The sequence below is a fragment of the Vanessa atalanta genome, chromosome 21, assembly GCF_905147765.1.
Source record: "Vanessa atalanta chromosome 21, ilVanAtal1.2, whole genome shotgun sequence".
NCBI lineage: Eukaryota > Metazoa > Arthropoda > Insecta > Lepidoptera > Nymphalidae > Vanessa > Vanessa atalanta.
In genome coordinates, this window is record NC_061891.1 from 3,169,144 (window position 1) to 3,194,345 (window position 25,202).

At 31.3% G+C, this 25,202-nt stretch overlaps 1 protein-coding gene, 1 long non-coding RNA gene and 1 other non-coding gene across 4 annotated transcripts in view; 1 reads left to right on the forward strand and 2 right to left on the reverse strand.

The window, feature by feature from the left end:
* LOC125072238 overlaps nucleotides 1-4,959 on the forward strand; it is a 103,694-nt gene extending 98,735 nt beyond the window's left edge. For both annotated transcript variants that reach the window (XM_047682762.1, XM_047682763.1), the window contains exons 11-17: nucleotides 832-988; nucleotides 1,525-1,666; nucleotides 1,889-2,008; nucleotides 2,195-2,399; nucleotides 2,587-2,736; nucleotides 3,041-3,274; nucleotides 3,600-4,959. In XM_047682762.1, coding sequence (XP_047538718.1) covers nucleotides 832-988; nucleotides 1,525-1,666; nucleotides 1,889-2,008; nucleotides 2,195-2,399; nucleotides 2,587-2,736; nucleotides 3,041-3,274; nucleotides 3,600-3,717 — 1,126 coding nt within the window. In that variant the 3' untranslated portion in view covers nucleotides 3,718-4,959. The remainder of the gene's footprint in view (nucleotides 1-831; nucleotides 989-1,524; nucleotides 1,667-1,888; nucleotides 2,009-2,194; nucleotides 2,400-2,586; nucleotides 2,737-3,040; nucleotides 3,275-3,599) is intronic.
* A 131-nt stretch (nucleotides 4,960-5,090) lies between these two features.
* Nucleotides 5,091-8,345, reverse strand: LOC125072391. Its single transcript, XR_007119958.1, has 3 exons — nucleotides 8,211-8,345; nucleotides 6,466-6,549; nucleotides 5,091-5,544 (listed from the first exon to the last, which is right to left on the reverse strand). It is a non-coding gene; the product is annotated as an uncharacterized LOC125072391 (long non-coding RNA).
* An 11,176-nt stretch (nucleotides 8,346-19,521) lies between these two features.
* On the reverse strand, nucleotides 19,522-19,594 carry Trnav-cac. The gene has a single exon. It is a non-coding gene; the product is annotated as a tRNA-Val (tRNA).
* Nucleotides 19,595-25,202: the final 5,608 nt, after the last annotated feature.

A 25,202-nucleotide genomic window follows, 5' to 3' on the forward strand; every position in this document is an offset into this window, starting at 1 on the left:
TTTGAAGTATGAGACTATGCCCACTAGACCGTCACTGACCGACACCATGCACGGAGCGTCAACAATTGTCGGCGAGAATGTTTTGTCGGTTCCGATGTATACGGAACTTGATAATACATATAATGCAAATCAAATAATGCGGGTCAAATGGAAGTATTTTATTATTTATATATTTGAGACATCTGTAGTTATCAAGATTTTTTGTGACTTAGTGTTGAACCTTATTATCCCTCTCTCGGACCGAGCCGGGATATGTTCTAGTGGTCATAGCAGTCCATGTAATGCTCGTTTCCGTACCTAATACATTCTGCCATGAACTTATCATGTAGTACATGGTGTTGTGGGTAGACTCCTAAAAGTTAGGAACCGAACTGAGCATAACTAAAGTGAAGCTACTAAGTTTGCAAATAACTTTTTTTCGTAGTGTTATAAGAAATACTGTGATCTAAATAACGTTATTTAATAATATTGTGAATTTAATAATAAACTTTTCAAGCTATAGTTAACACTACGTTCTTTTTAATTAACTCTATTTTCTTTTGCACTTATAAAGTACCCTTGACCCCACAGTACTCATTAAAATTTATAATGAACATTACTTGCAATAGGGCAAAAGTAAATACGTAAATTTTATGAAGTGTTTATTGTTTTTTATTTTAGTTTTAAGCTATGTATGTATATATTTTTTGACAAATTTTCTAAATTTATAATAATTTCCAAAATTCTAAGAGCATTTTCTTGCAATATTTCGATATTGGACGTAAAACCACGATCATATCGTCACTATTAATGTACAACGTGGGTGTTATCTATTTATATAAATGTCCGCAGTGAATCAGACTGTCGCTTCAAGTCAGAATGTTGTTGGGAGGAAACCGAACACGATGACAGTAGCGCTTGCAGCGACGCCTCCCTCACGGACTTTACCTTCGATGATGAGGGCAAGTGGCATTGCCCTCCCAAGGCTGTTTGGAAGGCTACGGTTGAGGTATGATGCTATGACATGACGCTATGACATAAGTAAATATAGATTTATGTTAAATTCACTTAAACCTCTACGCTTTAAAAAGACACAACTTGTGTATTGTAAACAATAAAGGTTTGTCTATAATAACGTTACGTTTACATATTCTAAGGATTTATTAATAATTCAAAATGAGATCTAACATCAAAAATGCAAAGGCCAAGACAAGTTCGAACATAGGTAGCTAAGGTTTTTCCACTGCTGCGCAAAGATGTCCTTTCCTATCAAGAGGTTTTGGAGTTTATTCCACGCCGTTTTAATGCGAGTTGGTTTGATACATGTTGCAAATTTTGTTCCTACACGTGCCGATTACGTCATCATGATTATTTATACAATATTCGTCTGATCTCTAAATCTGATAAATTATAAATGCGTGTTAATCGCATGAAATATCAATGGTACTGTGAATCCATGATCTTTGTTTGAGATTCACGTATGCCACTCGATCAGATAGCTTTGACCTTAATTTTATGGTGATATTTACGAAATATATGTTTCAGGCAATTCACGAGTACAACATGATACGGCCGGGTGACAAAGTGTTGGTCTGTCTGTCAGGCAGTCGGGACTCTATAGCTCTCCTTCATACTATGCACCAGTACCAATTCTACGCCAGGTCAAAGGGGATACACTTTAGTATCGGTGAGTTCTAAACAACCAATCACTATTTTAAAATAAAGGAACAACCAATCAAACGTCTTTTTATAGAAGTTGTGGTCTATTTATTGGCTATTAACTTTTGAACATTTCATTTTGATGAATGAATATACTCTAAAACTATTCGAGGTTTTAATTTACTCATTAGTTTCGATAATTAAAATTTACTTCTTTAATGTGATACGTGTTTAATATTTTATTTTTCAGGTGCATTATTCGTTCACGAGCCCCAATCCGACGTAGATCCTCTTCACGTGATGGCCTACTGCCGAACTCTCGGTGTCAAATTCATTTATCAAGATAAACTTAACCACGAGGAGATGCAACGTAAGCCTTTAAACAATCAATACTCTTTATCAATCAAACAATTAAAGCAAGCAAAAAGACAAACATAAGAGAGTATTCAGGGCGGCTAACTCGCGATCACACCACAATCAAAGGGCCCTCGTTTGCTCCCTTAGCACATAGGAATAAACATAAGCTAAATACAATACCCGTCCCGTGTGCCCGCAGAGGCGGCGGGCGCGGGCGGGCGCGGGCGCGCGCTGCACCGCTGGGCGTCGCACGGCGTGCGGCGGCGCGCGTACGGCGCGGCCGCGGCGCACGGCTACGGCGTGGCGGCCGTCGCGCAGAGCCTCGACCGCGCCGCCGCCGCCTTCCTCGCCGCCGCGCTCTACGCCGGCGCGCTGCGCACGCTCAAGGCGCACTACCGCGTCCCGTGAGTGCGCGAGCCGAGGCTCGACCCTCCGATGCTTAATATTGTTATGCCGAATGACAGAACAAATTGTCAATATTTTAACATTTTAATATTAAATTCTATTTTTGACAAATCTGATTAGCTCTAGCTGACTGTATCTTTGAATATTTAGGAACCGTTGATAATCATTTGAATGTCGACATTACAGGGAGCACAATATCCGCATAATAAGACCGTTTATCTACGTGCGTGCCCGTTCGCTGGAAGTGTTCGGTTGGTCCCGGGCGCTGCCCCACTTCGGGCGCCACTTCGACTCGCCCGACACGCCGCCCGCCGACTGCACTCTTACGGACACGGGGTAAGACTATTAACTACCTGTGTACGTATAGTGCCACGATATTTGTAAATATAATACAACTATATATAACAATTTAAATATTTCCTATATTTAAAATTTTAATATATTATATAATAAAAACTTAATTAGAGCAAACTTAGCTGAATATGACCCTAAACTATCCCGCCCTAAAAAAATCTAGTTAAACCTACGCCGCTATTATTGACATAAATTTAGAATATTTATTTACTTCCAATCTCTGTGTTTATTATATATTCGGAATAAATACATAATTAATAAAATATAAATGTTATTATCTTTCTAGCAAAATTATCCTGGATCGTTCAGTCTCAGTCCCCTGTACAAGCTCAACCAAAAGCGACGCTACTCTTGATGACCAACTCGTGGAAACTGTACCGGAATCTTTATCTGAGACGCTGGTGGAACCAATGGTGGAGCCGCTGGAGGCCGCACAGAACTTGCTCAGCAGCCAGGAACGCGCGCATCCATATTTATATACCTGTTTGAAAAACTCCTTACGACCACTTATTGGTGCCAGGTATGTTATTCAATTATTTAAAACACTACACTTAACATATCAAAATATTAATACAGGTGCAATTATATGATTAATTTTGTAACAAATTAGAAAAAAACTCAAAAAGTACTTTTATTCATTTAGGAGTAAGAATTTTATTTTATGTGTAAACTATCGAATTGATTTTAACATAACATAACAATGTTATGAGATAGATTACATTATATAAAAAAGTCTAAAAGAAGGTATGCTCAAGTTTCATGTAATTAAGAAATAATTCAATTATGTTTCTAAATGAAAAACCTACTTATGCCATTTTAAGTAAAATTTAAATATTTATTTTCAGGAACATTGAAAAAGATATTAAAGAAAGTAGACACAGGAAAAAATCTGTTATTCAAATGAAAAATGGCGCCCCTGTATACGACTCTGAGGAGGGCACCGATGAAGAACCAGTGCCATAAACAACAGTAATTTTTCCTGCTAGGATTGCACATTCTCCGCCATATAAATCAAACCTCAAGCAAATGATAGATGATGCATTCTCTGTCTCGTTCGTACTCGTCTGTCGTCGTAGCGTCTGACAGAGACAATACATGGCTTGCTTAAAAATGTTTTTATTAAATGACGATTCAACGCCGAGTTGTGATTACTCAGTGATTTTTTTATATCTATTGTAGTTTTGTTGCAAAGCGACATAAAATGTCGTTTTTTGTCGACATTTTAATAGAAATTATTTTTAGTTATATTATAAGTTTGGTTTAAAATTAATTAACCATTTATTCGTATTACCTTTTCTTGAAGAAGTTTGATTTTGTAACATTATTGTACTATCTTGTAAAGCATGAATAAAGTGAGACGATTATTTTAAGGATTTTTTCGAGGTTTGCCATATTGATAATTTTTTCTACTGTTTACTATTTTTCATAATTAATGTGGAATTGAAAACGAAGTGCATTTGTTACAGTCTGGTATTCTCGTGTTTAATATTAATCGATATATTGTCATGTTGTATGTGTGTTAAAATTCTACGTATAATATAAGAAATTGGCTTATTTATTGTGTCCAGTAGAGAAAAAAAAATGAATATGTGAGTTTGTAATGTGCAGATTTTATTGAAGGCGAATGTCTTAAATATTAAAACGTTGAAATACTTATTGTTATATTTTGATAACTCCTGAATTTTATTTTATTAAAAATATATTCGAACTTGTAGAATTAGCCTCGTATATAAACACCAAGAATATTTATATATAATTAAAGTAGAACTAGTAGTTATAGTAATTAGTAACTAAGTGTAATACTTTTACAAATTTCTGAAAGTAATCGTTAATTTTATTTTTTATTAAAATGTTTCTATTGTGTTATGAACGAAAAACGGATAATACGGTTTGCTCTGGCAACACTAATCTTTATAATCTGTAGAAGAAAGGTTATGTCTGTTAATGTTTGAATGTTTTTAATTCATTTTAAAATAGTGAATGTATATTTTATAAACAAAAGCTGTGAAATTTCTCATATATCGTTTTAGTATATATTTTGTTTATATCTCTGTATTATGTGACAAATATTTTTGTATTATCGCTTAAGATATATGAATTCCTATATATCGAATGTAAGATGATGTCCCATACATTGCTTCCATGGTAATTGTAAATTGTAATCGTATTTACAAATTGTCGTATGAATAAAGATGTTTTTGAATATATATTTTTTTATTTGCCAGTGTTGCCAATTATATAGAAAATCAAACAATTATAAATTAATTAAACCAATTAAAAATAATACAAGTTGTTTCTATAAAAATATATTAGGTATTAGGAAATAAAACAAACGATCAATTAAACTTTATTTATTACACTATACACTCACTACACCGTATCTTTGCGTGTGTGCGTGCCCTCGTACATATCTTACATTAATGAGTATTGCAGTACTAAAGACCCATCTTATGAGAAATATATTAAAACACTGAATGTGATAAAACTACTACATTTATCTAAACATTATTAGACAATAAGCGATAAACTACCCTATATATTGAGTTATAATTAATATTTAATACTTTAAGCGTAATTCTAACATCAATATTTATTTCATGACGACACAATATCCTATTACAGTAGATAAAATATAGAAGTTAGGATAAATAATGATTAAGTTACATGTTTGCGTAATATTCTATAACTAAAGACTAAAAAATATTTTGAATGATTAAAATTAATGTATCTTCATGTTATCAGAAGATTTCGCCCACGCTTATTACTTGCCCTGACAGCAGGGCTTGCCACCTGAAAAAAAAATTATATTTTTACTATAGCCATCTAAAGTATAGTGTATTATTATTACTTATAAGTTATTGAGTCTATTTATCTATTTATTATGTATTAGTGGTGTCACGCGAAACTTCGCGTTTATTTAAAAGATTTTTTTAGGAATTTCGAAACTTATGACAGGTTTTGTTTTGATTTCAGTTGATTGTAAACTGCAAGTCACTCGCCATTTGCCACACATTTGCCGCCAAAATGATAAAACCTCTTTTAAATGAAATTTTCAATATCAAATAGTATAAATTAGTTCAGTTAGAATTGGAGTTTATTGAAAACAATTTAATTTTGATTGCGATTTTTTTTTCTCTTAAACAGCCGTAATACCGCTCCGTAACAGGGCAGTAACTTTTTTCCGCTCTCTAAAAGTAATTCTTTGTTAAATAGTAACTATTTAGTAAATTGCAATCAAGAAATCTCTTTAATTTTCTGCACTTCTAGGACTGGAGCACTTCAAAATGAGACCATAACCGATCTTCTACGTGCAGTTATCGTCCCCTAATCACTGGGACAAAAATCGGCTTACGCTATTAATATATAAGAAGATATACTAGTTATTACTACGCAGTCCTCCGGCATAGACATAGACAATGTTATCACTTTTTACTAATATACTATATTCTTAATATAAAGTAGATATAATTTAGCTGGCAAACGATAATGGTCTAAAATGTAATTTTCATAAAACGACTCATATTTATATAAAAAATATTTTTTTACCAAAATTAACACGTTTTAAATATCGTTAATTTTACCCGCGTGAAGTTGAAACCATAGTTTATTTTATGTTAGGTTTAATAAGAATTCCAAGAAGAATCTTCATATCAAAATCATTTATAAAAGCAAGAGTGAGATGTAAATTATATAAACACTTAAGATAATTACCGGAGGGCTTTCCATCACCGCACACGCAGCTCGGGCCGCAAGTGCAGCCACTGCCGCAAGCGGCGGTGCCGCTGCCACACGTCGCTGGAAAATTTCGAAAAGTTTTATACAAATACTGTCATGATTATTTACAATTCTGACCTAATTTGTCCATAGTGGCTAATCATACTGTGAGCATAAACACAGGCATGCTTCAGTGGCAACAGATACATACACAGGAGTATTTACTTAGTCTTCTAAGTCCCTAACTCTGGGCTGCCAGTGCGAACGTTCACTCAATCACAGCTACTTAAAAGTTCTTACCAGAAAAACCAGGTAACCTTTTATTGATCCGCTTCGGGTTTGATCGTAGGAACGAATTATGCAGCCTTATAATTAGCCACTAGGTCGGCGTTCATTCAACTTCCCAAATCAAATCCCATAGCCGTATAGCGTGTCGGTATAATTATGTACACTCAAAAAATGTTTACGACCAATCTTAAATATCAAGCGGTTACTTGAAAGTAGAATTTCATACAAAGGCATGTGACTCTATTAACGGTTTAAATGAAAATATATATAAAAATACGAGACCTTTACATACAGACAATATTATTTATTATATTCTCTCGAAGAAGTTGAAACTTCGCAAACTTTAAAGCCCGGAATAAGAACTATATCTCTTTTATACATTTTTTTTATTTTGGCTTTTATTTGTGCTAACAGGGCACAGATTATTTCGCTAGCGCCACGTACGAAAAAAATAATTATAATTAATAATTAAAGTGACAGCACTTTGGAAGAATTTGTTGTTTAACAATTATGTTCCGTCTGCTACCGCCTGTTCCGCCTGTTCTCTGGGTTAAGAATCAAAATTGAATAAAGGTATTAATTTAAACTGCCGTAATTGAAGTGCACTTTGGATTTTTTGCATTATTTTTAAATGTTTTTTTTTTAATATATATAATAAGAAAAATCGATTATTAATAATATAAGAATTATTTAATAGTATCTTAGGCAACGGCTCCTTAGTGATAGTTAGTTTATTCCCTACAGATAATCACCAACGTGAATAATTGAAGCCGGGTTCAATGCAATCTAAAGCAATCGTGAACAGTTATTGTGACTGAGAAAGCTTAAACGGAGTACGTTTAGATATTAACAATGAAATATACGTAAAACAAATGTTTGATATTCTATATCTGTATATAAATATGTTCATAATCAAATATAGTATAAAATAAAATATACAAATTAAGTGGTTAGTAGATTAATAAAAAATTAGGTGAAAAATGTTTAATGATTAAACTTTTTGCTGTTTGGAGATAATTAATTTATTTATATAATTAATGGAGAATTCTCGAAAGGGGAGTCGGTGCTAGCGTTCTCGCTACCATTCCACGCGGTCGTGACTTTTACAGTAATTATTTTTAAATTTGATCTGTACCTATATTTATATCAACATTTAATTCCTTTAAGTCCTTTGTTTTAATATACATAACATCAGTCTTATTTCCTAAATCTCAAACTATTTATGCAGAAAGAATGAGACAATTATCAAACTGTAAAGTAAACAAAAATCTCGTAATATTTTTTTACATAAATAATGACCTGAGCATAATTATAAAGTACAAGAATTACATAACTGCGTCACAAAAAAAAGCCTACAAAACGAATCATCACTTCACAACACACTTTTAACCTAATTATAAGGTATTTAAATAAATAATCAAACAATAAAATGCACTATATAAAATATCACTTACATTTACAAGAGTCGCAAGGCGCCGGCATCGTGGGCCTAGGCTAGTGGAGTTCTAGACTGCGCGCGCTGAGCTCCCGAACTATAGACGGGTCAATAACTGAGCGCTGTGGGGGGATCGTACAGTCTAGGAGCCGTGTGCTGTGTGTATAAGCTTCGTTGCATGTGTGCGACAAGCTAATTGGATCTGAAAATGTCATTGCGGTCTGCGTTGTATACTTTATAAATTATTGTAGACTCATCAATTTTTTTCTTCTTCAATTGTATGACTATTTACGTATTTTACTGCAGGAATAAATTATATTTTAATATATTTCAAAGTAAACAGGTACGTATTGTAAGAAAAAATTCTGGTCAATAAATATATGGTGTACGGTCAGTTTTTCGTCTTTTTCACATCCATATAAATAGACAAAGACAAGACGTTCCAGTTGCATTTTGCTTTGTGGTTGTCAAGAGATTTTCTTTATTTTTTTATAGTTAATGCCGAACTTTAATATGCTATCGATGAAGAAATAAAAAAAAAAAGTGTTCGAAAATAAAAAATAAATCATATTAATTATGAACGAATTTAACCGCTTAGCGAACAGATGTATTTTTATAATATAATAATAAAACAATTGAAGAGTCTTTACAATTCTCATCGCCAGCTCTCACAATACAATAAGATAGGTAAATAACTTATAGCGTCCAGTGCGGCCGTAATAAAATGATCGGCCCTTTACAAAAACAAGCCGGACCGGTTCCGAGGCACGTCGGTGAATTGACAACGACGAATGTTATCAATACCTTTTTTTTGTCTATGCTCGTATTTGTAGCGAGGCTTTTATACGTTATTACTGGAGCCTGGAGGCAATGCTATTCATTATTTATTAAAGTTACGTAAGGAAATTCCTTAATTTTCACGGTTTCAAAGTATCCTTTCAAATAAAAGTCTTTGTCTGTTTCAATTTTCATAATTAAAAAAATAATAATGTTGCGTTCAATCTAGTTTAACAATACATTTGCGTGAGTCAAAAAAACTGTTTTTCAAAAACTTAGCTGGTGATTCAGAGCAGCCATGTCCGAGTGTAATTTACACTGTAATAATAATTTCCGTGAATAAATTATATTTCCGTGTTTCAATTTCAAAAAAAAAACAACGATTATCGTTACCAAAAACAATGATCGGCAGAAACTCAATTCAAGCTAAAGTCATATATCAATTGTCGATTTCGTTTGTAAAAACGCCAAAAAGTAATATTAAATTATATAATATGTATTCTATATATTATGATGAGTAATTGATGTTATTGTATTGAATAATTTAGACGAAGCGAAGTTCGAAATCGCTTCGACAGTTACTGTCGAACGCACCTTGTCTAACTCCCCAGTATTCGATTTGTAATACGAAAATTAAAACAATTTTATGCATTTAAATACCTATAAATTAAAGAATATCGAACGAGTTATTTTAAAAGTATACGTTAAATTTATTCCAGCTTTCATAGAGACACCGATATGGTACCGACTTATTAATTCGATAGTATTCCACATGCCTGTAGCTGTGCCCCGTGTTCTTCAACTTAGCCAAGTTTTTCGTGTGTGTATGCTAACCTTTTTTAACAAGGGGGTTCATTAAGACGTTTATTTATTGATACATTGCACAACAAAGAAACACTTCTTATGCATTCGTTGTTAATAAAATATTTTTTGTTACATATAATAACAATTCTAGTCTATCTCGATATGTGTCTTTTCAATCATCGGAATGCAAATAATACTTATGGCTCTAAATACCAGTCAGGGCCGGCTTTAGAGGAAGGCAAACGGGGCTGCCCTGGTACCTCCTGGACTTAACAATTTTAATATAATGCATGAATCTAGAAAATAGATACAGTCAACTTATTTTATATATTACTGACTTCTGATTTAAAAAGCAAATACAAAAAGATAAAGTTACTGATACAAAAAGCAAATAAATTATTGATAAATCTTATTGACAGAAATGAAATTGTTCAAAAAAATTCTTAAAATAATATAACCTCCACTATACATACTTTTAGTAGCTTTAACTTGTATTTACAACAATATTATGTATGTATATAGTCATTAATATCATTATTTTGATAGACAGACTATATAATCTTGAGAAGTATTTGGATATAAATGGAATATATACATAAGAGTTACTACGGATTTTCATGTCGATTTTCCTCGGACTCTATCTACAAGCGGTACTCATTTTAAATTTTATTTAGTTTATTTTAAAACACGACCTTACTTGCTGGTGCTTTCTCTGGTTGGGCTTTGTTAGTCTGGGTAGGTTAGGTTACTTTACCCACTTATCAGATATTCTACCGCTAAGCAACAGTATTTAGTGGTTTGAAGAGTGAATGAGCCAATGTAACAACAGGCACCGAAGGCTAAAAACTTAGTTCTCAAATTTGATGGCGCATTGGCAATCAGAAGGAATGGTTTAAAAAAAACGGCACTAATGTCTAGGCACAGGTAACCAATCACGATCAGTTGATCTATTTACAGGCAAGCCTACCTATCACTTTATTAAAAAACCTACATATTCTTAAAATTATAAAAACATTTTATCATATTCTTTGACCCAAAACATTTTTTTTCAGTACTAATATAATAGTCTAACGAAAATAACTTCAACTATGACTTACTGCAGTTTATTTTTCTTTCTTAAGTTTATCGGCAATTCGATATTAATGGTATTCTTATTTATCAAGAATTAAGTTCGTTGACCCGATATAAATGAAATATAAGTTTGTAACCTACACCTTCTCATAGAAATACAAAATGTATCTGATACAGTTTTTGTGATCGCGCAATTTGTAACCGCTGTGGTATTATTTCTAAGGCATCCATTACATGGTATATCTACCGTTACTTATAACTGTTCAACTATATATTTTTTCAACATATGATTACAAATCCATGTAATATTTGGCTTTAGTACATATTTTGTCTCTCCAAGCTATAGTATGAACTCTTTGAAATATCCAATTAAATGTGGGCAATTTAAACCACGATCGTGGGATATGTAGATTTATAAGCAAATCTTTAGACCAATGAGCTAAAGTGGTCTAAATCAACCCCAGGGTTTCGACGACGACCGACAAAGGGTCCACGTGAGTAAATGCGCCGATGATCCGACGAGCGTCCGAAAGATGTAAACGGGGTGGATTAAGACACATTAATTTTGGTCTTCCCCCGTCACAGGCAATATGAATGATACTTTGAATTTATAGAACGATATTAGTTAAGCAGAGGGAAGTCCCTAAAACCTAAATACATGGTAAATTGTCTACGGGAGACCTCTGCACTGGACCATCGACTAATGAGATGATCGTCCGTTTAAATGAGCCAAATTCTCAAAATCCTTGTACATCATCATATATCGTCATAGCCCAGCATTGGGTCCAAGTTAGCAGAGTTGTACTCACAGTAGGTTGACTCCCTAGAAAGTCTGATGTGATAATGAATGGTGAATGATGATATTCGATCTTTTTTTTTCATCAATCATTCATTTGTCTGACGTGTAAGCGTGTAGCGGATGCCTTAGTGTTGAGAGTCGTTGACCTGAGTTTATTCTATGAAATAAGTACTTTAACAGTCGTAGAAAAATGTAAACGATTTAAACAAAAAAATAATAAATGAAAAATATTTATTCTTGAACGTATTTCTTGCTTTTTATTATACTTATTTCTTTCATATATTTACTTATGATTAAAATAAAATAATTGTAGCAGAGCAATGTACTCCAAGAGTATTATCGTCCATTATCATTATCTGTGAAACTGACTTTAAAATCTAACTAGTGCAACTCAAGTTACAGAAAAACGTACATGAACAGACAAAATTCCTTTATTAAGGGGACTACATGAGCTAAATGCAAGTTTTATAATGCAAAAAAGTATATGATCCAATGCAGTAAACCAAATGAAAAAAATATATGATAATCTTCAGGATACATGCTAAGTATTTGTTATTTTGAAAACATGATGTAATTAATTTGGTACGATAGAAAAAAATCACAAAGTTACCTCTAAAAAGATCTTTTAATCAATAATAACGATACTTATATACGTTCCATAATTCTGGTTTTTTGTCAGATTATTCTACAAGCAATATACTATTTAACCTCGGTTTCACTTTTTTAGTAAAATCAATAGATTTTTTTTTAATCCGATATTCTTATTTTCGAACAAAATGCGTACGGATGTGTGCGTAAACGCCGTGTACAGACAATGCCGGCCGAGGCCTGATGCTATACAGACGTGTCGATCTTTTCGCCGCATCATTCATTACGTTACGAGATATTTTTTTGTAATTTTAATTGTAAATTCATTGTTTCATGTTTTCTTATAATAAATTTTATTCTTTCTTGTAAATAAATATATTAAGTTAAAATAGTGTAGTAGTAATTAGGCATTTGATTTTTAATAATATTTTTTGTTATAAATTTTAATTGTTTAAATATGGGAAATAAAGTGAAACGCGTGAGGAAAACTAAAAAACGTTTATATAAATCAAGCGCCGAACATACATATGAACGATATTAAAAGGTAAAAGTATTTAATTAGTAAACATATTTTTTTTTTATAAATTTTGAATATTGAAAACAAATATTAGAAAAATGTGCAATCAGTTCGCATATAATCAGATTTTTCGAACAATTCTTAATAATTACAATAGAGTATTTGGTCAAAGGAAGGAAAACATCAATTGACTTTCATGGGGATCAAGTGACTACATTCGATCCCCATGAACTCGAAGCATTTTTTTTTCATTATAACTACTATGACATATTAAGATACATATTTTTTAAATACATAATTTTATAATTAATAAAAATGTAATTACTAACATATATTTATTTTTTACAGAATAAAGAAAGTCGAAAACAATAACACGGAAGCTATTTATATTGCGTAAGAGTTTAATTTTATCGATTGTTTATAATAAGAATTAAAGTTATGTATGAACTAATTTTAATAATAATAAAAAAAAGTAAAGTCGTAACAAAAAAAATTTAATTGTTGTGAACCAGAGAACTAGAATATTTAGAAGTGTCATTTGTACGTAATTCATAAATTTAAATTTTTTTGTAACGTCCGCCATATTGGATTGGATATAGCAGCAATTCATGAATCGTGCATTGTCATCGAGATTAAATATGTGTGCCAACTTTTAGCTGAAAGTGGGTGTAATATTTATTCCAAGATTCCAGGACATATGTAATAACATTAATACATACAAGTGAAATTAAATAAAATTTTTTTTAAAAAAATTAACACTAAATGTTTTTTTTTGTAGTACTAAATATAAATAAAAATATTTTAAGTTTAATTAAATCAGTTTTATTTTTTAATCATTTTCGAATAACAGTCAAAAGCAATACAAATAATTCTAATATCCTATCTATTTTTATGAGATTTATGATTAAACCTATTATGATTAACCTTTCATTCATCAATGATTCAACCAAACCGAATTGACAACTTTTTTTTTAGTAAATATTTAGATTTTTTTTTTTTTTATTTAATATATATTTTTTCTTTATGAACCAATATTAATAAAACGAACAAATACTACGCTATATCTTACCCCACGGTCACTACACTACAGATTTCGAACACTTACGATTTTATTATATAAATAGATCATTAAACTTTTATAAAATGTTAAAAATTGGTATGTTTCAATATTTAGTATAAGAACTAATTGTGGTATAATAATATAAATAATAGAAAAAAAAAGGTTAAAACTAACTGTCTATTTTATTGTATACAAAATATAAATAAAAATATTGTAAGTTTAATTGAATCAGTTTTATTTCATAATCATTTGTTAACTAACATCGAAAGAAATAAAAATAATTCTGTTGTCCTATCTATTTTTTATGAGATTTATGATTAATCTTACGTCGCTCGGTTTGGCGCCATCTATTAGAATATTTGGGCGTAATCTCGTTACCTCGCTTAACCCTTAGTACACGGGCTTGCCGTTTTTGTCGATTTTGTAAGTGTGTGCGTGCGATTCTCAAGGGCACTTAGCTCTTGTAGTCCTCTTAAATAATAGGAACTTGTCCCGCTGCCTGCCAACTTTCTTCTACAGAACAAACTATGACATTAAAAACTCTTTTCATTTGATAAGTTGATGTTCCTTTTATTCTGATAAACATATCGTTGAGACTTTAAATTTAAAACAGGCCCCTGTTTTGTATATCGCAAAGATACGAAACTTTGATTTATTTGGAATTACCTCTTATTTATTAAATATTCTTCCGCATTACCGCAATGCTTAGTATTATTGTGTTCCGATTTGAAAGAGTCATCTTAGTCTTCAACGTTGGTTACGATTTGAAGGATGGTTAATCCTTTGGACGGTGGTTACTAGGCCTATTTGCTATTCTACCTACCTTTCTAAATAATTTGAAAAAATAAAATTAAAATAATTGTTTAAATTAGAAATTCAATATTTCTTAGTGCAGGTTATGTGTACGTAATGTGTTCTTAAATCCCTTGAATACCAATGCATAATATATTGCTTTTTACTTACGACGACTATCGCTAGTAACATATAAATTTAATTCTAAGACTAATTATGTTAACGAAACACCGTTGCCTTTATTATAAATAAAGCGATTAGAATTAAATTATCTTTGATGTAAATATTAAAATGTTTATTAAAAACAATGATTCATATAAAAGTCTTTAATTTAAGATCAATAAATTATTTAAAATACAATGATTGTATCAGTAATTGGCATAATTATACAATATTAAAGACAATAATTTCTCCATTATTAATAGTATATATTATTCGATAGTTTTTTTTTAATAATTTAATTAAAATCAAATCAAATAAGTTTTATTCAAGTAAACTTCACAACGAAGCGTTTTTGAATCGTCAATATTAAAATACTACCACCGTTTTGGAAAGCAGCCTCCAGCGAGAAGAAATTGAAAATTGAATAATGTTATTCATAAGTTTTTACCCGTTAGTACGGATATTTGCAGGCAAAATTATTTACTAATACTTGTTGAGTGATCCAGAGTATATAGGCAACGACAACGCAACAAGGGATCCGCTAGGGCGCCTCCGCAATATGAATGTGGATTCAATAATTCAATACGATTGAATGAGAGAAACGATCACAGACATAGTTCTTTTTCAAAATGTATATTATATTATTGTACTCAGTGTACACATTGTTGAAGAACCAAATAAAACAAATAGATAGATAGATAAAAGAACATTTTAATTTGTTACATTGTAAATTAGTAGAAATAATTTAAAAAATTACATTTTTTTTCGCTAAGGTCAGTAATTTCGACACTTTGTTTTTATGGCAGGGTATGGAAAGCTTTAAATCCGGGTCTGTTTGGATGTTTGGTGGTACAGTGACGGTGTATAATTTATACTCCTTTAAGTACCTATAGACAAAGGAGGCCAATTTCCAAATCCACGTAAATAGTAGGTAAGTTCAAGTACTAAGTAAAATAACGAGAGTAAAACAATACTACACTTGCAAACAGATAAGAGAATAGGTCGATCCGAAGTTTCCCTTGAGAAATCGGCGAGATGCAACGCGCTAATTAGGTACAGTTGTCAGACCACTAATCACTTTAATTTAGATTTGTAAAATTTACATGCCAATGAGAATACCCACTATAAAGCCGACTAGAATTATTTATTAACGGTTTAAATGAATTGTAATTACCGTGTAGATTAAAAAAATAAATAATTTGAATTGATTAAGTTAGCGAGTGATTTAGTCTAGTATTTATGAAAGAATATATACTTACATTAATTATTATATATTTTAGGTAGACTGGCAAATGGGCCAGCTTATACACTGGCACTTAAAAATGTTACCTATCATTGTAAACTAAGATAATGCCTATAGGTATCTTGTGCCTGTAGTTACACTTTGACATCATTTTAACCATAACACAACAATACTAAGTATGCTACTTGTTGGTAGAATATATGCTGGATTACACCTACATTGACGGGCTTGCGCAAAACCTAAATTAAATTCTCCACCTTCTGAAACAATAGTCAAAGTCAGATTAACTAACATGATCTAATCTCGATGTTTGCCTTGTTGTGAACATAATGTAAGTAAAACCACAGGGTATAAATAGTCGAACAGTATTATTTTATTTCAATTGTACAATCAATGAAGTGTGTCGTATCGATTTGTTACTTTGCAAGCAATCCATGGATGAATCAATGATTTGGTGCCATCAAGTTAAGCTGATGAGAAAGATACTCTACCCTTCAATACCTCTTAGTCAATACATCGAGACGAATCGACGAATAAATTATTATCTACGGAACTCATATCGTATTTTGAACAGAAATTCGAAACATATATTTTTAATAAAATTGTAATTGTCTGCTGACGCTACTACGATTTAATATGTGATTTGTATCTTTTATAAGATTATCATATAGTTTAAAGTCACTAGCGAGCACTTCACTTGTTTTTGTTATATACTTACAAGTATACAATTATCGGTTTTTTGTTGTAATTAGAGTCGCCATGCGAGAGTTGAACGATCTCGCAAACTTTTTGTGATACAACGAATTAGTCGGGAATTTAAAACGTATATAGATCGATCTAACTCTGACATACGTTTTATGAAAAATATATTTTGTGATATACAGTTAGGTTGACCATGTTATAATTTTACCTGATAACACCTTGGAAGTCTTGCAAATAAGCAACCTTGCCATTGTCGCTGTAAGAATTATTATATTATTTAACCAAGATGACTGTATTTTAGGTGTTGAAAAAAAAGTAACTACTGAGTTTCTTGCCGGTTCTTCTCGGTAGAATCTACATTCCGAACCGGTGGTAGCTTTACTTTAAATAGTTTGTTAAATGACGATTCAAAAGTGCTTGTAAAAGCCTACTTGAATAAAGTATATTTTGATTTGACCAACTCTATATCGTCAATGCATTACCGATATTGGAAACTAAGATATAAAGTCTCTTGTGCTTGCAATTACATTAGCTCAAACTTCCTCCATTCCGAAACACAGTAGTATTGCTGTTTGCCGGTATAATATCTGATGGTTAACCTAACCAGGCGGACTTGTATGAAGCCCTGCCACTAAATCAATTCGTTCCTTTGGATGTTCAATTTAAAGATGATTTTCGCTTGGCATATCCGTACGCTATTTATATTGGACTGCAAATCTATCCGCCGAGTTAGTCTACCTTTCTCTATATATACTTATTTTTTTTTTTAGCATTAGCAGCCCGTAAATGTCCCACTGCTGGGATAAAGGCCTCCTCTCCTTTGAGGAGAAGGTTTGGAGCATATTCCACCACGCTGCTCCAATGCGGATTGGCGGAATACACATGTGGCAGAATTTCGTTGAAATTAGATACATGCAGGTTTCCTCACGATGTTTTCCTTCACCGCCGAGCACGAGATGATAAACACAAATTAAGCACATGAAATTTCAGTGGTGCATGCCTGGGTTTGAACCCGAAATCATCGGTTAAGATGCACGCGTTCTAACCACTGGGCCATCTCGACTCTTTATATATACTTATATATACATATATATATATATAGATTTGTCATTTAATTTAGAGTAGATTATTAACAAAATTAATTTAATTATAATGTATACACCTATAAAAACGTTCTCTTTTTCTTGACGAAACACGATCAAACAAAACAAAAACAAACAAAACACGATCGTTATACGTTTTGTACATTTATTTTAATAATTAACTAAAATAATAGTTTTAGCATTAGCAGCCCGTAAATGTCCCACTGCTGGGATAAAGGCCTCCTCTCCCTTTGAGGAGAAGGTTTGGAGCATATTCCACCACGCTGCTCCAATGCGGGTTGGCGGAATACACATGTGGCAGAATTTCGTTGAAATTAGACACATGCAGGTTTCCTCACGATGTTTTCCTTCACCGCCGAGCACGAGATGAATTATAAACACAAATTAAGCACTTGAAATTTCAGTGGTGCCTGCCTGGGTTTGAACCCGAAATCATCGGTTAAGATGCACGCGTTCTAACCACTGGGCCATCTCGGCTTAATTAGTAATAGTTTAAGTCACATTAAATGAGACATTAAAACGGAAATGGATAATAAATAAATAGACACATTTTAATTTTTATGCTTTTGAATAAACTGCTAAATAAATAAATGAAAATTAAATTAAATTTGTACAATCTTAATACAAAACTATTTCGTAAGCAAGTTAGGCAATTTGTTATTCACCAATCTTATTTTTATAGAACCTTACAAACATATTTTGTACGATTACTATGTTCTATGTATATAACGAAAAGAAAGACGCGCGTTAGAAGTTCTATTTCTCAGCAAATTTAAAAATAGTTTTTAATCGCATGCTAATAATTAATTACTCATTATTATCATGATTAATAATAATTATCGTTGTAATTTATAATTTTTCACATCTCTTATAACGCACAGATTAACACATTCTCAATTTAAATTTGTAAAAAAAAAACACATTGTAAAATAAAACGAGGTGTGAAGTTTTCGTTTTCGAGGGTCTTTACATAACGCCCCAAAAGTTGATAACTTTAATAAAATGTATACGTATTTTGTATCTCATTATTCGTTCGCTTAACAAATATTTTATAACTCAGTGATCCGAATACTAGTCTAAATAGTTCACGTAATAAAGTGCACCGTTGGTACTGTATATCATGCGGAGCGTGACTTTAGAGCACGAAGTTTAATGCACAGTTTAAACTTTAAACTTAGATACAGCTAGATACTATGACTTAGCACGATTCGTGAGATTTTTCATATTGATATTATGATAAGATAAATTTTTAAATTATTTTCGGAATTAATCGAGATCGCACTATGAGAACATACGAATCGCAATCGAAAATTATGATGTAAAAGATTGTGTGGAAACCTGTAGGTATTTATCGGAAAATTGATCACTTGTGTAACCGCCAATCGCCGTTGGATCAGTGTGGTGGAATAAGAATCATATCTTAAGGAAAATTAAATGCAAGTAGGAAGTAAAAATGTAAATAAAAAGAGATAACATAAAAAAAAAACATTATATAATTTTTTTTTAAATATTAATACTTTATTGTTGTATATTAAAATGTTTACATAGAATTTAACTATGAAAGTACCAAAAATACAATTTAAACTGATAAAATGTGATATACCTGGCAGTATTTTATCCCGAGATCCCTGAAAACGTAACTTTATAAATCAAAATATGTTAAATATATATGGCAATAAGGTTCGAATCCTATCTTAATTTAATTAAAGAAATGTTTCCGCCCGGGATCGAACCGGGGACCTTGTGCGTGTGAAGCACACGTGATAACCGCTACACTACGGAAACTATACACGATTTTATTAAATATCCTTATTTCGTTAAAGTATTGAAAATATGGCCAATTTAATTACAGTATAGTACACTTTTAAAAATATAATTGAATTCAATGACAAATATTTTATCATCGATTTTATTGTAAGAGGAATGTACGGTGTTTACACTAGTCTTGTATTTAGATAAAATTATATAAGTCAATGCATTTATATATTTAAAAAAAAACTACAATAAAATGAAACTTATTAAATTAATAAACTTTTAAATAATTGATAATTGAATTGAGTTGAAAATAATGTAAGAAACAGAGATATAACTGTTGAAAGTAAACTCCATCTAATACGAACTTGTGAGATTTTATTGAATTAGAGCTATAAAAGGAAACTTTATTTACATAATATTAATAAGTTTTATTACTCAAACTGTTAGAAAAATAGCTTGATTTTAAAAATTATCAAAATCAAAAAACAAATGAAACCAATGACAAATGTTACATATTTCATATTTATGAAATATTCTGTTTATTGCAATTTTTAACACACAAAATAACATTATAGGGAAATATTAGTATCATTTTTATACACAAATATTTTAAAATAATAATTTACTAACACTAGCAAAAATAAAAATACATTACGTATCTCGTAGATGTTGACACTTCAGATCGCCACCAAAAGAGACCGGTAAAATACTTACAAGGGGTATTTATACAAAAATTAAGTGTCAAAGTTGTCATATTACGTTTTTTAATTATGTTATTAAAAACTTTTTATCTTAAATAAATACTACACTGAAAAATAATATAATTTTAATAATATTAAGTCACAATAATTAATTATATTGATAATTTTATACAACTATCTATCAAACTCGTAAAATAAGTGTGGCGGAATAAGATCTAAGCTGTCAAGTCAACGAGATAAGCTTTTATGTATATACACATGTTAGTATACATGTATAAATCTATTCCTATAACTAAATAATGGCTTATTTGCGAAGTAATTTCAAGGAATACAGCATTGATCCTTATCCAATTGAGTACCTTAAATAAATTGTGTGTTTAAGATAGATCAATATGTTTTACAGTATGTAATTTAAATTAATATTTTCGAACAAAATTTTAAAATGCAGGACATAGCGGTTTGTATTGTCTAATGACAAAAAGGTGTGACCGTTGCGTATAAAGACATTGTGTAGTATTTGAGTAGTACCAGCAATGCAAGCCGGGGCGGGTCGCTAGTATATATAATACGTTAGTTGTGTTATATATATAAGTATATAACTAACATTTAAAAATACAAGTTTATTGGCGGATCTTCTCGGTAGAATCTGCATTCCGAACTAGTGGTAGCTTCACTTAATAATGACTATTTTAAAAGTGCTTGTTGCAGCCTACTCGTACTTGAATAAAGTATATTTTGATTTTGATTATTTTGACTGTCTGTATGTAGATGAATAACAGCAATAATATCTTGTTTGTTGCTTTTATTCATGTTATTTTTTATATCTCACAAATTTGGTGATATTTTCCGAACACAAAAGAACATCTAAGTATTGAGAATCAATACTCAATTTTTATTATTTTGTAATACCTTAATAATTACCTATTATTTTTCATAACAATGAACAAGCAAATTCTCAATACGCCTTAACAATTTCCATTACTCTGTCCTATGATGTAATTTTAAAGGTTCTTTGTTACAAACAAATATTGAAGCTTAAACCTTTTTACGGATTAACACTAATGACTATGTACATACAAACGACTGCCGATCGGAGATGGAAAACGTGGATCTTGACCAAACGTCGCAGGTTCATATTCATCATATAACGTGAGTTTTCATGTTAAGTACAAGTGTTCATAACTCGTTTCGTGCCCAGAGTTAAAGGAAAATATCGTCAATTTCAGCTACATGTCTCAACCAATCGCAATTGGAGTAGCGCAGCGAAATATTCTTTCAAATGACTACTAGAACATAGCAGTTATCAGGATAAGTACTGTATGATGACTGAATATTTTTATGAGAATAAAGAAAATTTAGTTTCCATTGTATTTATATGATAAAACGTTTGTTTTTTTGATGGATGGATGTTTGTCATGTTAAACACAAGGAATGTCAGCTGTCAAGAAGGAAACGTCGGATGATGTCGTGGCCTATGAAATAGTGTTAAAATCAATATACGACAATCCAGCTATCGATTGGTTGTATTATTTCGTGAATGACGAAGATGGTGACCCCGAACCAAACAATCTTGCCGGCTCTCCATTATATATGTGTATATTATTTTAGAACTGAGTGAGTGATTATTATTTTAAAACTGAGTGATGTCAAGGAAGTGACGTTACCTTTCATACGTAGAAAAAGAAAGGGGAATCCATCTTGGGTTGTCACGGTGGTAAAAATTTGAGCTGTCAATTGCTCGTCAATATTAATTTTAAATGTATTGGTAACTGTTCGATTATAATGTACTATATGCCATCATAAGCTAATTATTATTAAGAATATAATATTTTCTCTATAATTTTGCAATCATACTAATAACCTCCCCATTTTAAAATTATTAGCGTTTCCCACCATTGTTTGTTTGTGTGTATAAATAAATATAATAAAACATCACTCCGCGGTTATTTAGGTATTAAAGGTTAGAGCAAAAGACAAAAGTTAAATATTAAACTTTAATGTAGATGGATTTGAAATAAATTAATCAATAAATAGTGCTTAGTGTTTAAATACATTCAGTCAAAACTTTAAAACAAAACATAGAATAACAATCAATGTGTTTCTGCTGTCAAGGATCACTAAAAGTGACGCTATTCAATGGAACTTAACTATTAGTATTTTACGGAAAATTAGCATTTTTTTTATCCGTCATCACCATTCACTCCGCCATAAAAATATACAAGAATGGACTTTTTATTACTACACTGCCATAATAAAGAAAAAATACGCCATGCTCTGCCGACCAAGCGTGCCAATCTGACGATAGATTTATGCTTTCAACATTGTTCTTTTACAGGAATATTATACTTGATACGTTCGGTTAATGTTCTCCGTCATCGGAGGATATCATTATTTAAAGACCGTTGATGATGTATCTATTAGCAAAGTTAATGACAATTCTATAAAGTAGATTTCTATTCATATGAATTAATGGTCGAAGAAGGTCCACTGTTTCAGCCAAGTGCTCAAAATCTTCCGTAACATACAAAATTAAAGACATCAATTACAATTGACAACATCTTTTGGACTTTTTCGCAAAGAAAATTAAATAAATATCGAGAATTTTGATGGTTTTAAGGAGATTCGAATCTTTGTTTTTTGAAAAGCTTGACAACATTGAGCAAGATTCTAAACTTTATCGATATAAAAATAATTAGGCAGTCTTCATTTTTTGTTTCGTATTTACCATCAACCTCCTGAGAACAGAATAACAGATCCAAAACACTAAATATAACTTAGAGTCTGTGCTGACTAGCATGTAAGTAGCAAGTACGGCGATTAGTATACCAATGGCGGTAAAAATTAGCTGCAATGGCTTGGTTCTAGTAGACCTCTTATATTGGCAATCCGGTGGGCATGATTTAAACTCGCAGTCAGGAGGGCAGTTGGTGTCCATAGGGGATTTAATTTCTGGAAAAAAGAATAAATTAAATCAAATCAAAATCAAATCAAAAACTCTTTATTTGGACATACACATTGTACAAATCATAAAATAAAATAAAAAATATACAAAATGACAAAAAACAGGAAAGAATGTGATGCCCAAATTGGTAAACCACGCAGCTTGTGTTGAAACCATTGTTAAATGAGCTTCAACGCTATTATTAATTCTCAACGTGAATCAAATTAGTAGATTACTGTATTGCTGACGAACGAATTGATATTGAAACGAATTCTTGACTTTATTGCAAACAGTTGTTTGATTTAAATCTGAAATATACATCTTTTTTTTAAAGTGCTATTATTTTTTTTCTTAATAGTAAAATGTACTCAAACGATTTTTGCTTTTAAAATATTAAAGGCGTTCTTATAAATACGAACACGTAAAATTAATTATTATTAAAAAAAATATTCTCATATTATGTTTTTATTTTAATTATAATTAAATATTATAAAATATTGTATTCCAATTATTACCTTTTGATACTTCAGATTCACAAAAAGTAGCCATTATAGCTGCACGAGCGAGACTCCGAAATAGAATGACGTTGATGAAATTAATTTTAAGTTTTAAATAAAGCCTACATAAAGAGACGAAGGTTGTTTTACCTAAAAACTGAGGAAACATCGACAAACAAGGTTTTCCGCGAAGATCAGCAGCGGAATTCGTGCGGAAAATGGAAAATACCCGGAACAATGTAAAATTACAAGAAAACTTACCATTGTATTGTCTCCGTAACATTTTTTACTATTGCGTACCATAAATATTATATTTATTAAACAATTTTTTTTAAGGTAAATAAATAAAATTGTTTATAAAGGGAAATAAATAATGTACTGTTTTATTACGCCTAAATAATTCTATTACTACATAATTCTAAGCTAACGAAAGAAGCTACTAGAGCTATCTAGATTTTTTAACAAATCGGTGTTTTAAAGAATACTTCAATTTACTAAATATTCTGTTTGAAAGATGAGTGAGTTACAGGGTCAAGATATTAATGATGTTATCCTATTTTGTAAAATGAATTATGGTTGGTATGGTGTATGAATTGGCTTATTTTACCAGCTTTCGCCGGCGATTTTTCCGAACCTTGAGAAACTTCAAGAAAAGGCCGGCAACGCATATTCAAGCCCCCCGTTGTTGTGGTAGACACTTTCCATCAGGTGAGCCTTCGTTCGTTTGCCACCTATCATATAAAAATAAAAATACTTCGTAAAGTGTTAGAGTCATTTGGGGAGTTACTTACACAGCCCATTGCCCTTTATTACGTCTAACCTTTTCAAACTAATAAATAAGTCAAGTTTAATAGTTTCCATGCACCAAAACTTTACAAAATTGTATTGTAAGCAGGACCAAAAGCGTGGTCAAAATTTCAGATTGATCGGTTTAACGCAACTGTTTTATTATTGAGTTATAAGACTTGACCCAGACATAGTTACTGGTGAAGCTAAATAATAAAACGTAGATACAATAAAATGCCAATAGGTATTATACAACTTACTATGTACAAATTTATTTAATCGCTTATGAGTTTTTCTTGAACTCTTCTACAACTTACTTTGTACAAATGTAATTAATCCCTAAACAGACTTTCTTTTGAAACATCCTTTTTTTTGAACTCGCGTCGATTTCTAATTATTTTTACTGTTTATATTATATTTTGTTCTGATGGCAACTGCGAAATAATCGCATAGTGACGATCATTATTATATAACGGAATGAGGTCGAATGTTATAGCTGTTTACGTAATACCACTGTCAAGTTTTTAAATAAAAAAAGCTACAGTTTGTGATTTAAAATTTGGTCCAAATGTATATTGCTATTTTTTTTATACTAACATTATAATAATAAAGGTCTGAAGTTTTTCAGCCTTGCTCCAGTTATTATTCGCGAGGTGTTTTTGCATCTTAAAAACCGTATAAAACATGATTGAAGTTTTACCCGAGCATAGTTG